At 35.0% G+C, this 14,892-nt stretch overlaps 2 protein-coding genes and 1 long non-coding RNA gene across 3 annotated transcripts; 1 reads left to right on the top strand and 2 right to left on the bottom strand.

The window, feature by feature from the left end:
- Window positions 1-221: 221 nt before the first annotated feature.
- Window positions 222-1,493, bottom strand: LOC109184355 (F-box/kelch-repeat protein At3g23880-like). Its single transcript, XM_019334350.1, has one exon. The coding sequence runs from the start codon at window positions 1,491-1,493 to the stop codon at window positions 222-224; it is 1,272 nt and encodes a 423-aa protein (XP_019189895.1).
- Window positions 1,494-2,939: 1,446 nt separating this feature from the next.
- On the top strand, window positions 2,940-3,140 carry LOC109184368. Its single transcript, XR_002054756.1, has 2 exons — window positions 2,940-2,983; window positions 3,076-3,140. It is a non-coding gene; the product is annotated as an uncharacterized LOC109184368 (long non-coding RNA).
- A 1,939-nt stretch (window positions 3,141-5,079) lies between these two features.
- On the bottom strand, window positions 5,080-14,006 carry LOC109184365 (ubiquinone biosynthesis monooxygenase COQ6, mitochondrial-like). Its single transcript, XM_019334359.1, has 13 exons — window positions 13,816-14,006; window positions 12,957-13,008; window positions 10,859-10,940; window positions 10,633-10,715; window positions 9,907-10,021; window positions 8,989-9,088; window positions 8,338-8,481; window positions 7,692-7,750; window positions 7,359-7,426; window positions 7,223-7,274; window positions 6,568-6,729; window positions 5,859-6,458; window positions 5,080-5,446 (listed from the first exon to the last, which is right to left on the bottom strand). Exons 4-13 carry the CDS (start codon window positions 10,638-10,640, stop codon window positions 5,231-5,233), a joined length of 1,524 nt encoding a protein of 507 aa, XP_019189904.1. The 5' UTR covers window positions 10,641-10,715; window positions 10,859-10,940; window positions 12,957-13,008; window positions 13,816-14,006; the 3' UTR covers window positions 5,080-5,230.
- Between the last annotated feature and the right edge of the window lie 886 nt (window positions 14,007-14,892).

A 14,892-nucleotide genomic window follows, 5' to 3' on the forward strand; every position in this document is an offset into this window, starting at 1 on the left:
AATCCAAAATAATGTGTGAATAATTTGGAAGTGTTATTGCACCTGCTAAAAATTACATCTGTCTTATAACTTAAAAATTAAAATTTATTATTTTTACTTATAAGGAAATGTGTAATACTTTAGAAAATGTAATATTGAAGAGTCCATTATGAAAAAAAAAAAAAAATAATAATTATGATAAACTTGGGTCTTGACCCAACAGAAAGGTAGCATTTTTTTTATTAGATATTAAACATTTTCAAAATAAACCTCAACACAGCATCATTCTCGGAGGCTTTGTGTTGATCATCTGTCCAGATAAATTCATGTGGCGAAACAATACTCTGAACATAGGAACATATAGCACCACGATCATATTTTAATTCTTCTGAGATATCAAAATTGTCCAGTGTGTTATTCTTCACATCAAAAATGTGGAGTGTGTTATTCTTCACATCAAAAACAAATATTTCCCAGTAACCATAGTAACAACTGCATATCAGCACTTTGGTATTGCATTTGGAAGAGTATAATTTAGTGATGGTACTATAATTAAGACGGAAAAAGCGAGAGGCGGTGACAGAGATGACAAATTGATTGACCCACGATTCCTTCACTCCATATTCCTTCATAACCCACACGTCTAGTTTCTCTTCTCTTATTCCTATAGCCTCTCTAGCCATGCATAAACAGAGACAACCATCAATGATTCCCAGGCCAAGGCCAAGATCTTCACCTTTCCCTCCTTGCAGTTCAGGGGTGGGAAGCTCTTTGAATTCATCGCTCTCCGCCTCAAAATAAATGATCTTTTGATCACATCTCCATGACGAACTGGAAACCCTAGAAACAATTGCACACCAATGGGGTGTGTTGCGAAAGTTAACACCGTCTCCAGCGGATAGGCGGTAAGGAAATGGCACATTTCGCCACTCTTTGTTCTTGAGGCTGGCAACGAGGGCAGGGCGATTACGGAACACCAGAACAGCCTTGTAATCTCTCGTGGACGAGACGTAACATAGCCCCGAGACAATATTGTGGCCAGGGATCAATGGGTTGCCCAAACAACGACGAAACTCAAGCACTTTTGTGCAGCAATGAGTGGAGGGGTTCCACAACAAAATATATTTTCCCGCAGAGAAAAGCACCAGCCCGTTGCATGAGCACCAAACACCAGACCACCAGCGATATAGTGGGGGAAACGTGTCAAGGAAGGAGCGATTGACCTGGACTAGGGTTTCAATGTCGAAACCACTGTTGGTTATGGATGTAAAGGTTAAGGTGTTGGTGGACACCTTGGCCCCCAGCACTCGCCTTTCTCCACGGTAGGAGAGCTTGAAATTAGGGTGTTGTATCGTAGAACGCCATTCTTTGCATACGCATTGACATCGGATGAGAGCTTCTACCTTCAACTTCAAAAGTATGAGGCGAATGATATCAATTTGTACGTACATGGATGGATGTATGTATATGGTGAATTGAGAAGCTAGCGGAGATGAGAGGAGTGGATGCGGCATATTAGTTTTGGTTTTTACGGGATCAATTATATAAGCGGCGCATTAGGTTTCGGTTCCTGCATTATGGGTAAGTATCTATACTATTATTAAAAACAAAATCATCTTTTGTGTTTTCCTGCTCAAACTCTTCCACCCAAATAATTAGTAATTAATAATAATAATAATAATAATGATAATAAATTTTAAAAATACAAAATGATATATAATTTACTTATACTATTAAGAGTAAAAAAGGAAAAATGATCCCTAATTCACTTATATATATATATATATATATATATATATATATATATATATATACATATGGTCAGGTTCCTGTAAGAACAGGTCTTCTCGTGCGGTCAGTGCGGCATACACCATTAGGTATGCATAAATGCACCATAAGTGTTCGAAAATACACCATTATGTGTGGTGTATTTTTTTTGTGTGTGGTGTATTTTTTGGCATTTCATTCGGGTGTAATCTCGCTGTATGATGCATTTATGGATACATAATGGTATATACCGCACTGACCGCACGGGAAGACCTGTTCTCACAGGAACCAATATATATATATATATATATATATATATATATATATATATATATATATATATATATATATATATATATAAAAGAGTAAAATCCCATCCTATAGTGTTTTTTACCCCCAAACTTTTTTTAGTGGTCAAAGTACTAATGGTACTTTTTAGTTGGTAAGAAAATGATGCATGGAAATTGGTTAAATAAACATTGTAATATTTGGTAATATTGTGTTGTCCTTAATTATGATTGGAATTAAAAACCTAATAATAATAACAAATAAATATGGTCAGCAAGTAATATTAATGGGTAACTGAGAGATTATTGGAACGATGGTTTTGTTTTTGATTTTGGGTGCAGGTCTTTCTTATGAATACAGGGTAGTCAATCTCAGGAAAGGAGAGCAATTTGATCCTGGTAAGTTTGAAATGAACGGTCTTTGTTGAAATCAGATTGAAGATTTTTGCAGAAGAGTTATTTTTGCAGAACTAATCCAGTGAATTGTGATATGTTTGATGCATTCTTTAGTCAATATTATTAGGACTCTATGTATCTAGTATGTTTAGAATTTCTTATCCCTGTCACACTCTCTACTTCTTATCCTATCACAGTGTGGCTCACTATTGTATATATTCACAGATCTCATTGTAATCAAGTTCTGTTAATACAATTTCATCAGTTCTCATCAATATTAGCATTGATGCTTCCAAGCTTTATCCTGATCGAACTAAGTTTGGTGTGTTCAAATAATCTGTGAACTTTTTTTTTTTTTTTTTTTTTTGTGTTGAGTGACTAGGAAAACCTACAACAACTACCCGAATTTGTGCATAGAGGCAGGACATGACGAGATTGTCTTCGAATTTCCTCCCAAAAAAAAGTCGATTAAGAACTACAATTTCACCCGTGGTTCGACCCCACAACTTCCTTCCATACCTATACTCTATTCTCTGGAACCTTCAACCCATCATGTAAGTATCTATCTGTACAATCCATATATACTACATCAGATCGAAAACGTATGTGTACTGATCAATTTTATTAATGTTTCTTGATTTTACAGATTCTTGATAGATAACATTCCGATCAGAGTATTCAACAACAACGAAGCTATTGGCGTGCCATTTCCAAAGAACCAGCCCATGTGTATTATGTTAGATTATGTGTATTATTTTTTAAAAAAAGAATATGTGTATTTTGTTATACAATTATGTACATTCTAATATATAATTATGTACATTCTAATATACAATTATGTACATTTTTAAAAAATGAGATTTTTTTTTTTTAAAGAAACTTAACAATGACACAGGAAAGCGGAATTCCCAAAAAAAAAAATAAAAATGACGTCGTTTTGCACCAGGACGCACAATGCAATACACAACCTAGTGCACGATATAAATTGCCGAATGTAGGTATATATGAACTCATTTCATTGTGAGTTAATTTCGAAATTAACCACTTTACTATTATTCATTTCTAATTTTAGTACTTTTAAAGTTATCAAATTTAGTCCTTAATTATTGAACCCTGAACTGCTAGAATAAAACAAATTAGAACTTTATTTCTCTGTAAAAAACGATTGGAGCAATGACCATGACTTTGCAATTTTATCCTCAATGTTAACAATTCATATTAAGAAGGAATAAGGGTCAAATAGATCATCGAACTACACAAAAACTACAATTAGGCCATTCAACTAAAAAAGACTACAATCAGGTCCCTCAACAGTGTAAATTCAAACAATTGAACCTAAATTCACCTGTTAACCGGGTGATTAGATGACGTGGCGGTTACCAAATTAATTTTTATTTTAAAAAATTATTTTAATAATTTTTTTTTTTTTTTTTAAAAAAAAAAAAAACAAAAAAAACCGCTGGCCACCCCCTTCCCCCTCCCTCGCCACAAGTGAATGTTCTCAAATCTCTGAGTTGCCCAAATGTGTGGACATTTAATGTTATCTCTTCCGGTACCATGCCATCTCTATGAACATGGGAAGAATTTCAACAAATCAGGATTGAGATCTTTTACTTCCAAACTTTCTAGTAAAAGAAACAATCTTTACCAAAAACCCAATACCAAAAACACAAATTCTAACCAGAAACTATTACTTAAAGCCTCAACCTCTGTCCATAAACCTTTCATCCCCAAACCTCGCTAAACCGAACTATCCATCCTCCCAATACAAAATTTAACTGCACAAACAAGTTCTCTCCACCCAAAATTCCCAGAAAACAACCTAAATCCACAAAGATGAATTCAAAAATCAACACATAAAGAATAAAAAGGAAAATTGACAAAAAAAACTTACCTGCAAAGAGGAGAATCACTGTCACCGTCAATGCCCATCTCAAATTATCAAAAATAAACTAGAAAATACTAAAATTAAAAAGGAAAAAAAAACAAAAAAAGAAGCTTAATTTGAATTTGGAAAAAATAATACAAGCAGAAAGTAATAGGTTATATATTCAAATTTTCTTATCAACTCAAAGGCTTTGAAGGATATGATTATGTTTTCTTGCGTTCTAAGAGGATTTTTGGATTATTGTTTAATTGAAAAAGAAAGGAGGCGTGAGAGATGCCTACTTGGACTCAACTAGTGAAGACGAAGAATTCTTCTCTCTTCTCTTCGTCTCCGCTTGGAGACGAAGAGCTTGTCTCCGTTTTTCCAACTTTTTATTTTTGTTTTTCAATTAAAAATTTTTAAAATAAAAATTAATTTGATAACCGCCACATCATCTAATCACCAGGTCAATAAGACACTTTAAGTTCAATTGTTTGAATTTGCGCGGTTCAGGGACCTAAATGTAGTTTTTTGAATTAAATGGCCTAATTGTAATTTAATGTGTAGTTCAATAGCCTATTTAACCTTTATTCCTATTAAGAATTACAATTGGAAATGATTTAATATTTTTAAAAATTAAATTTGGTAATTTTAAAAGCCAAATGACTAAAATTAAAAATAAGCTATAGTTTTTTTTTGAATGCAAAATAAGCTATAGTTAAAAGAACAAAATTCAGAATTAACTCTTTTATGGTCGCACAAAAAGTGTATAAGCAATTTGGGTGCATGTTTAGTGTTTATATAGGTTTAGATATCAATTATCAAAGGATATTATTAGGAATGATTGTGCAAAGACCTTCTCAAGTGGGCAGTAACTTAAACCAAATTCCACAATTCGCATACCACAAAATATCTCTAAAATCTACGGTACAGATCATGTGAACAGTGGAATCTTGAGTTCACCTGAAGCAAAAGAGATGATATTTCGTTTCAGTGGCGATATATAGTGCGTAGCCTGGAATGCAGCAGCCCGCAGTAGATTCACAGGCATGAAATCAACCGAATATGCCTTCTGGAAACCATCGAGAACGGCCATCATTGCAATGTTTGCAGGCTTCCTCTCGGATTCGTATTTCTTCAACACAGAAACCTGTTTCAAGAAAGCCTTTTGATCAGTACATGCATAACGGGAACGAAAATAAGCAGAATGGTTTGTGTAATGCCCGGAACACAAATTGCAAGAGCTCATTTTAAAGTGGATTGCACTTTTGTCTTTTGCTTTTGCTCCAAGAATATTGTTATATAGGAATTCATATATATATCTGTATCAAAGCCATATGCACGATACCTCGTTTATATACATAAAGATATAGGTAGCCTAGTCCATCGCTATAGGTTATGGATACGTTTCAACATATATGAATGAAACTAGCGGAAAATTAAGTATTTTCTATGTTAATAGACCGTCTTGTGCAGGAAAAGATGATTCAAGGTAATACTTCTATTTATCGACATGATGGTGTTATCTAAGAACTTAAGGAAAGAAATAATTACGGGCATACCTCCCCAATGTCAGATCCTACTGCAACTCCTTCAGCAATGACTTTTGAAAGAGCAATTGCATCGCCAAAGCCCATATTAACTCCTTGACCAGCCAGGGGATGAACAGTGTGTGCTGCATCACCAATAAGGGCTACACGTTTTGACGCATAACTGTTGGCGTGCATTAAGGACAATGGGAAGACCATTCTGGCAGAAGACAATTTTATAACTCTGGGTGGAGCTTCAAAATGCTCATTGGCTGATGATGTGATGCCTGGTCTGAGCCGAGAAAGCAAACCAGCACTGCCGAATGGTTGTGATTTGGGACGAGGGCCATACCCTTGATCCAATGCATGGTTCACCATGTTCACAAAGTCATTCTCACTCGCTGATATGCGCTCGGATGATTCTTTTGGGTCCATGGTCCATACAATGTTGCTGAAATTATCACCGATGGGCAAAAGTGCAATTGGACCATTGGGTAAAAATCTCTGCCAAGCACAGTGGTTCTGCTCTGCATGTTCTACCGTACAGATGATTGCACTCTGTGAATATTTCCATCCGGTTGTCTGAATTCCCGCTAACTCCCTAACACGTGATTTTGACCCATCAGCTCCAACCTGTGACACACAGCACGGCTGTGAACAGCTGAAACACTGAACTGAACTATTAATATATCTATAGAAGAAATTTCTTTGTGCTTCTACATTTAAAAAACTTGAGATTTACCACCAACTTTGCATACAAACTATCGCCATTGCTCAACTCCAATCGAGCAGAACCTCCAGAAGGTTGTGATGCTGTGCCAGCGGAAGTTGTCAATGGACTACTTGAATTTACGGTCATTGAGCTTAACTTGGTAGGGTATATTCTCTTCTTAATATCCATGCTCTGTCAAATTCTCCAGAGTCAGGAATTACCAGTGTGTAATCACCTAGTCTATAGATTAAAAACATACAAAATATGCGCTTGTTAAGGCATAATGCAGGAAACAGGAAGTTTAGCTTTCCCAGTCCATTCTACTTATCCAACTAAGGTCTACATCGAATAAAGGCTCATGCCATTTTGGATAAAACTCAGCATCTCATTCCACACATCTTATCCTAATTAACCCATTGAAGTTTAACAAATAAAAGAAATAGAGATTCAAACAATACAGATTTAGTAACAAAGTGACACATAGTGAAGAAAACAAAAAGATAAGGTGGGTGGAAAGGAACAGTGAGGGTAAATATGGAGCATGACGCCTACATAGTGTGCTGGGAGTAACCAATAACTTCCAAAAAAAGAAAATCCAAGCAAAACCTTTATAACTTCACCAATAAGGCTTAGATCGAGGTGGTTCATTTAAACAATATAAACATAGTGAATAACCTTTTAATACCTGAATGGATGATAATAGAGATCCATGTAGCACTTTATTCTCCACAACACACCTAAAGTGAATGTCCAAATATCTATGAATAAGAACTCCATATAACAGAAACAAGAGTTGTCTCTAAACCAAAAGAAGCGCTTACCCTAAAACTTCTTTACCAACATCTCTTGCACTGTACCTTGTATATCCCAGACCTGTGTAATCCCAGACCTACAAGGTTCGGAATCTAAAGCATTAGGAAGATAATCCTTCACAGAAGGTGGAAAAAAAGAATTCAAGTGAAGATACATGAATGATGAAACAACAAGAAAAACCTCCGAAATTCCTATGAGACAATAGGATATAAATCTGATAAGAATGGCAGAGATGATAACATATATATCTGTAGAAATAAGATTCATACTTCCATAGTAGAGTTTACAAGTTCTCTGACAAAACTTAAGTGGATTATTAAGGAAACAAGGAAATTGCTTACCTGCATCTTATCAAAAAAAGCATGACGATGTTGTTGGACATGTTGCCACGCACCCACATCTACAATGAACAACAGTTTACTTCTAAGGTAAAATTAAAACCGTTTCCTTGAGAGCAGAAATGACCTTATGCAAGTAATAGTTTTCTACCCAAAACTAACAAGCTCTATCAGCATTGCACCCCCACCCCCCACATGTAGAGGCAGATTCAGGATTTTGAATGATTGAGAGGCACATTTATTAATCAAAAAAAAAAAAGTTAAAGTTGAATGGGGTAAATAATACCATACAATCATACATCCATATCTGCAATCAATTACATCTATGGCAACAATTAAAACAGTTTCCTAGAGAGAAGAGAAAATTTTAAAATTGAGTGAAGGCTAGAATATCAAAGGAGGACGTTGCAGATGCCCGGGGCGGACACGACTTCTTCTAAGGCTAGAAGACCACTGGAAGACACCCAGGACTATAGCATGTCATGAAAGAAGCACACTGGAAGTCTCCCCACTAAACTATTAATATGTGTGTGGGCATATTTGGTATTGGGAAAACATAGCTATTCCTGAGAATTTAAGAATAGCTCACCCCTTCCCCACCCGCACCCAACGCACACCTCAGAATGGCTATGCCAAAGTATAGTAATACCTCTGTAAAAGGATATAGTTGCAGGTGTGACTGTACTGACTCTTGGATCAGGGGGGCCTTCCTTTTTCAGCAAATCAGAATTCTGTAATGCAGGATTGCTATCAATTATAGCCACATTTAGCTGCCTTGTCAATGGCGTACTTGCTGCAAGCATATTTTAAAATCTTAGACAAATTTACTAATATATTGGAAATAAAGTGAAGGTTTTTTTGGATTACATAATTAAAGGAACATCACAGCCAATCACAATCCCTATTTCTTTAGGGGAAAGATTTTAGATGATCTTGAAAACTCTTTATTCTTCAGAATCTATGTGCTTTAGAGTTTTATTCTCAGGGAAGAAAAGAAAATATATATATATATATATATATATATATATATATATATATATATATATATATATATATATAAATAATAATAATAATAATAATAAAAACAATGCCAACATCAGATTATCCATGTTGAATAATGCATGCCACAGGGATTCAAAACTCAAACTTTGCTGCCTGATACGCATTACAAAGTCACATTTGGTTGGTGAGAAATGGCGGTGAACTTATATGGATGGAATAATAAATACCTAAATATAGAAGAGAATCACTGTATACTTCATACTTCTGAAGGGGAGTCAGAGAGAGAGAAAAACATTACCTAGCGAACAAGCTAAGGCCATGCCAACCATGCCTCCTCCAACAATAGCAATATCATATTGTTCGGAACTATCAATCAACTCATGCTTGTTCAGAGGTTCCTACATCATTGACCAAGAACACAAATTTGAAAATTCAAAACTAATTGACTTTGTGAATGCATTTCTCTTGAAAGATAAGTAGATAACAAAGTCTTAACCCCAATCTAGTTTGGGTCCACCAACTTCACCATACAATAAAAAGGCACTGAATGCAATGAGATATCACATAACTAGTTTAAACAGTCAATATTGTTGACTAAGGTAATACTAACTTATACCAACGCCAAAGGAATTACAATGGATAGTAACCTCGAAAATGGATTAACACATAGGGAATTCAGGCCTCTGCTCATTTTCTCAACCCACCACTAGTACATGCACAATGGAGAAGAGATGGCTTATGTTTTCTAGACACTCTGGATGACACATTTGGAGGAAAAGGAAAAATAATAAAGCTTTGTTCAATTGATAGGACTGCTTTAATGAAATAGAAAAGGTAATCTTGGGATTGCACTATTGCTGACAAATGAAACATACTAAAAGGAAGTATTGACCTGTAATGTAGACCTGCTAACAATTGGTGATAGGCAGACAGCACAGAGATGGTCAAATTGAAATTACAAATTGCGAATTGCAAACATTGCAATCACCAGATTTTGAATAAAGACTCTTGCTTTGCCTTGATGGCTAGCATGTTGCACTTTAGTTACTGACTCACTTTTCAGTTTTTCTTTTTCCTTTTATGGATTTTTTTCTTTTCTTTTTTGGACTGGTTTCAGTTTGACTTCCCTTCTACTTTTTTGCAGATGAAGCAATACATTATAGTCTAGGACTAGATCATAAAGTGGCATGTTACTTAAATAGAGTAAAGAAATTACCTTGACAATTTGATCACAGTTAGAACCAGGTAGCTCTGCACCTGCATTACTACACAATGCCCTCTGTGCAAACTTGAACCTCGTGATGTTAATAGAAACTCTTCTTGCAACAAATCTAGCTCCAAAACGTTAGCTTATGATTAACCAAAGAAACATACTAATCTTTATACAGTTGGCTTTAAGCTATAAAATGTGCATTAAATTGTACAAAAAGTAAAAATAAAAATAAAAATCAGATTCAACAGGCTACAAATTTCCAAGTATATTAAACACTTAAACTACATTCAAATTATTTCTTCATTTCATCTAGTCTAGCTCATAAGGTGCAACATCATGAGCCCTTAATTTTTTCTTTTTTTTTTTATTTAAAAAATAAAAATAAAAAACCCTTCAAAAAGAAACAAAATTATTATGCATTAATCTCATTGACAATCAGAAATTACAATCCATTTTAACTCATGAGCACATTGCAATTGATAATCTATACTTATTTACATGCAACACTTAATTCTAAAATACAACAGAAAACACTTTAGGTGCCACTAGAAGTTATTCCACAACTTTTTGTAACAGATAGAACTAAGTATTAGGAATACTTCAATTCTCTTTTGTAAAGTTTGTACTCTTCAAAGTGTAAAGGATGTGTCATGTAACATAATATTTTATTGATGTAATATCAATGCATTGATCATTAAAGAATTTAAATAACTAAATATAATCATTTACCTTATCATTGAAGCTTTATATTCAATTGTTGGAAGATATTCTAGGTCTACTAGAAGGTTTTCTAACTTCCAATTAGATCCAATCTGAAAAGTAAACTCCTTAAGATTAGTGTGATAAAAGTATATGCTAATCTATACTTTTTCTTAGATGCCCATGTGCAAGTATAATGTCCACCACTAATTACATTAAAAGAAATTTTAATCTACACTGGCAGCAAAATACATACCTATTTAGTCAATTAAACTCCTTTCAGTAAAAAAATTATACAAAATATTCTTTAACATGCAGGTGGTAGTGGTGTACTGTATCTGAAAAAAATAGAGTGACAAATCAGTTAGCAACACCATTACACTTATCATAATGATAAATCATAAAGCAGAATCAACTTAAGTGTAGTTAACACATTTTTTCATTTCTTGCTTACTAATATTACTAGTTACCACACGCGCTTCGCGCGATTAGACCAATGCCCAATGTGTATTTTTAACAAGGTTATCAAGGCGGACTTTCTAGGCGAGATGCCACCGACTGCCTAGTCGACTAGTCGACTAGGCGACCGCCTAGGCGATGAGTATTAAATAAATAAAAAGTATACATATATTGAAAATATCTTGTCTTGGGCAGCCTTTTAGCTGGCATATTTACTTCAAGTAGATGAATAGTTTTTCCTAGAATAGTGAAAAGTCTAGTATTTATTGTATATTGAAAATATCTTGTCTTGGGCAGCCTTTTCACAACCCTATTTACTTAAGTTGTCTTGAGAAGATGAATAGTTTTTCCTAAGGTGGTGAGAAGTCTAGTATATATTGATAACATGCCAGAGTGAGGGAGTAGGTTTTGCTCGGAACAGGAGGACGACGCCGGAGCTTGAACCGCGCCGCCATCAGAGCCACCACGCGCCTCCACACGCCGCCGCTGTGCCGCTGCTCCGACACCACGCGCCGGCGCGTGAGGCAGATTCCGGCGACCTCTCCGGCTGAAAATTACACCGGTCAAATCACCTTAGTGTGTAGGTTCTGCCCATGTATGTTTTGTGGAGTTTTGGGTTGTATTCTATACTTAGGCGAGGCGAGCACATTAGGCGTTCGGTCTTGACCGACCGGACGCCTAGGCGACGCCTAGATAACCCTGATTTTTAAATTTGTGCATGACTCTCTTGTCTGTTCATAAGTAGTGCATGGTGGTCAGTGGTCAAGGTGATTTGCAGCACCCTAAAGCTGTTAATGGTTATTCCAATTTTTGTTGCAGTAGCTCAACGTCTCAACCTAAAAGTCTATAATGGATAGGAATTTTGCATTGGAAATACTTCATACATGCACACATATTTAATAGCTAAAACTACTATTCCTGATATGCAATGTATGAAATTGTCCACATAGTAAGCACTTTGGTGTTTTATTTAAAGGCAACATATACATACAAAAACTAAACTCCACTTTCTTATATACTTATATATAAGCTGCAGAAATGTTTCTGAGCAATTTCTGCCGCAGAAATGTTTTGTGAGCGATTTGCTCTTATATACGTGTTTGTTCATAAAACTGAACTCCTTATTCCATCTTGGATCCTTACTTTTCTTCAGTTGCTGCAAAACCAAAAGTGGCATATATGTTTGCCTCATAGCCATTTAACTATTTAAGCATAATTGACTACAATAATGCCCGAATAGGATGTAAAAATATGCCCCAACAATTTCAGCAATCAAACTAAATAAATCAAAGAAAAGAACAAAGCCTAAATGATTTCAAGGGTGGTGCTAGTGCAGCATGTAATGGAAAAGAGGGGATTAACAGAACATGGATAAAATTTGCTGTCATTACTCCTGATATTATAGTTAAGCACCCAAAATTAGAAGGCCCAATAGCTAGCTAGGATCTTAACTAAATGTATAAATGTATTCTATTTCCAATTTAATTACATTAAGCACTACTATTAGCCCTTCAGATTGTATATATTTCTCTAAAACATCAATCCAAGTATCATATCCATCCACCTATTTCTCTCTCAACTTCTCCTATAATTTCCATGCTATAGCTCTCTCTATCATGTGCATCTGTAGATCTAAGCTAAACATGTTTAAAGCATCTTTAATTCATTTTCTCACCATTTACCCCTAATAGGCATCATTTCTAGCAAACAGATTAAATGAAAAAGATAGGAGAAAAGTTCGCTAGCACTAAACAAGCAACACTGCTATATTGCTGTTAACTATTAATCCATTGAAAAAGATAACCACAAAATGATAAAAGAATGAACACATTTTTAATACTTCGACTTTAGTTTGATACAGCTGCTTGTATTATGTGCAAAGTGAAAGTAGTAACCTCTTATCAGCTTCAACAATAACAGAAGGTCCAACGTATTTTACTCGATCGCCTGCCAATAGATCAATAAGGTAAATACCCAAGCAAGGAAATCCTCATAATCAAATTTGCAAAGAAATAAATTAAAATCAAAATTTAGAAAAGGAAAAAAAAAAAAAAAACACGCATTCTCGCGGTCATTGGACCACTTAAAAAATTTCAAATCTTGATCCACTTCTGAACTTAGATCCAAACAGGAGTACATATACACGCAAGGTATACCAATCGTGATATTAATCAAGTGGGTATGTAATACTGTGGGTATTAGTTCATTGGGCAATCACCCCATTACACTCATATCAGAAACACAAGCGCTCAAAGTAACTTTCATGAGCATTTGAGCAAGCCTTTGAAGATATGCTATGATGTGAAAACATCTGCACTGTTAAAACTGAACAGAACCATCAAACATGGAAAAGTAAAATGCACAAAAATTAGCCCTAGACATATCAAGCAATCCTGTCAAGGACTTATCCTCATCACTACCTACAGAAGCATTCATAAGAACCATCAAACAGGGAAAAGTAAAATGATGCTCTGTAATAAACACAGCATTACATAAACAAAACCAGAAAATTAGAATGCACAGGTTGAAAATATTAAAGAGGAAGAAAAAGCAAAAAGACAAGGCAATTGGAGTTGCCCAGTTATCTACAACTGAATAATCCTAAATTCCTAATTAACCAAATCCAAAGAAAAAAGTATCGCAGTGACTTCATTGAATTAAGAAATGCAGTGTACTAAAATTTAAAAAAATAAAAAATAGAAATTGCAGAATATGAAACCAATCTACGGAATGGAGTAGAGACATCAAACTTACATCCCCTATCTATTCCTTCTCCCACACAAGGTTAGCTGTTCCAATTGAACTAAGTAAACCATATAAAACCTAATATTGTTGGGTAGTCGGCAGAGGCGGATGGAATGCAGGGAGCGACGTTGCTGATTCGACGATGGAATGCCGGGATGCCGACACAAGGTTACCCGCTCGATTCCACAAGGTTGCCCGGAGATTTTACTTTAATACCCTCAACATTTTTCATGCATTTTAATATATTTAGTTCAAAAATTTTATAGGGAAAATATCAAATAGGCTCTCGAATTTTGACTTAAAAATCAATTAGGTCCCTAAACTTTTTAAAGGTGCAATTACACCCATCAACAATTCATTTAGGTACAATGAAGCTCAAAAACAAGTTAATGACCTGCTATCACAGGTCATTAGGGTTCAGGTCACCTTCTGACGAATTTTCCGGCAAAAAAAAAAAAAATTGACTGGCGAAATTTCTGACAAAAATGTGTCCGGCGACCGACGAAATTTCCGATCACTTTTTTTGTCAGAAATTTCGCCGGTCACTTTTTTTTGTCAGCAAAATCACCGGAATATGGACTGAACTCTAATGACATGTGATAGCAGGTCATTAACTTGTTTTTGGGCTACATTGCACCTAAATGAATTGTTGATGGGTGTAATTTCACCTTTAAAAAATTTAGGGGCCTAATTGACTTTTAAGCCAAAGTTCGAGGGCCTATTTGACTCTTTTCCCAATTTTATATTAACTTTCATTGCAAAAGAACTCATTCTTTTTTTTTTTTTTTTTTTGAATGCAAGAACTCATTCTTATATTAACTTTCACTGCAATACTGAATATGTGTGATGCACTTCAATTTCATATTAACTTTCACCGCAAAAGAACCAATTCTTATACTAGGTAGAATGGAAATCAATAAGAATGCAAAAATAAATGTGAGAGAGAAACCAAGGATATCAAGGACAAAGTTTGTAAAAGAGTGAATGAAACATTACCTAAGGAAATAGGAGAATCACATCCCCTTCAAAATAAGGAAAATGTTGATATGGAGCTTAAATCTTATTTCATGAGAATATTTTATAATT

This window comes from Ipomoea nil, unplaced genomic scaffold (genome assembly GCF_001879475.1).
Source record: "Ipomoea nil cultivar Tokyo-kokei standard unplaced genomic scaffold, Asagao_1.1 scaffold1259, whole genome shotgun sequence".
In the NCBI taxonomy this organism is placed as follows: Eukaryota; Viridiplantae; Streptophyta; class Magnoliopsida; order Solanales; family Convolvulaceae; genus Ipomoea; species Ipomoea nil.

Coding starts and splice junctions, on each gene's coding strand:
- LOC109184355 (XM_019334350.1), bottom strand. CDS start 1,493: ATGCCGCATCCACTCCTCTCATCTCCGCTAGCTTCTCAATTCACCATA.
- LOC109184365 (XM_019334359.1), bottom strand. Junction 8,482..8,988: donor GGCCTTAGCTTGTTCGCTAG/GTAATGTTTTTC, acceptor ATATGCTTGCAG/CAAGTACGCCATTGACAAGG. Junction 6,459..6,567: donor GTTTGTATGCAAAGTTGGTG/GTAAATCTCAAG, acceptor TGTGTGTCACAG/GTTGGAGCTGATGGGTCAAA.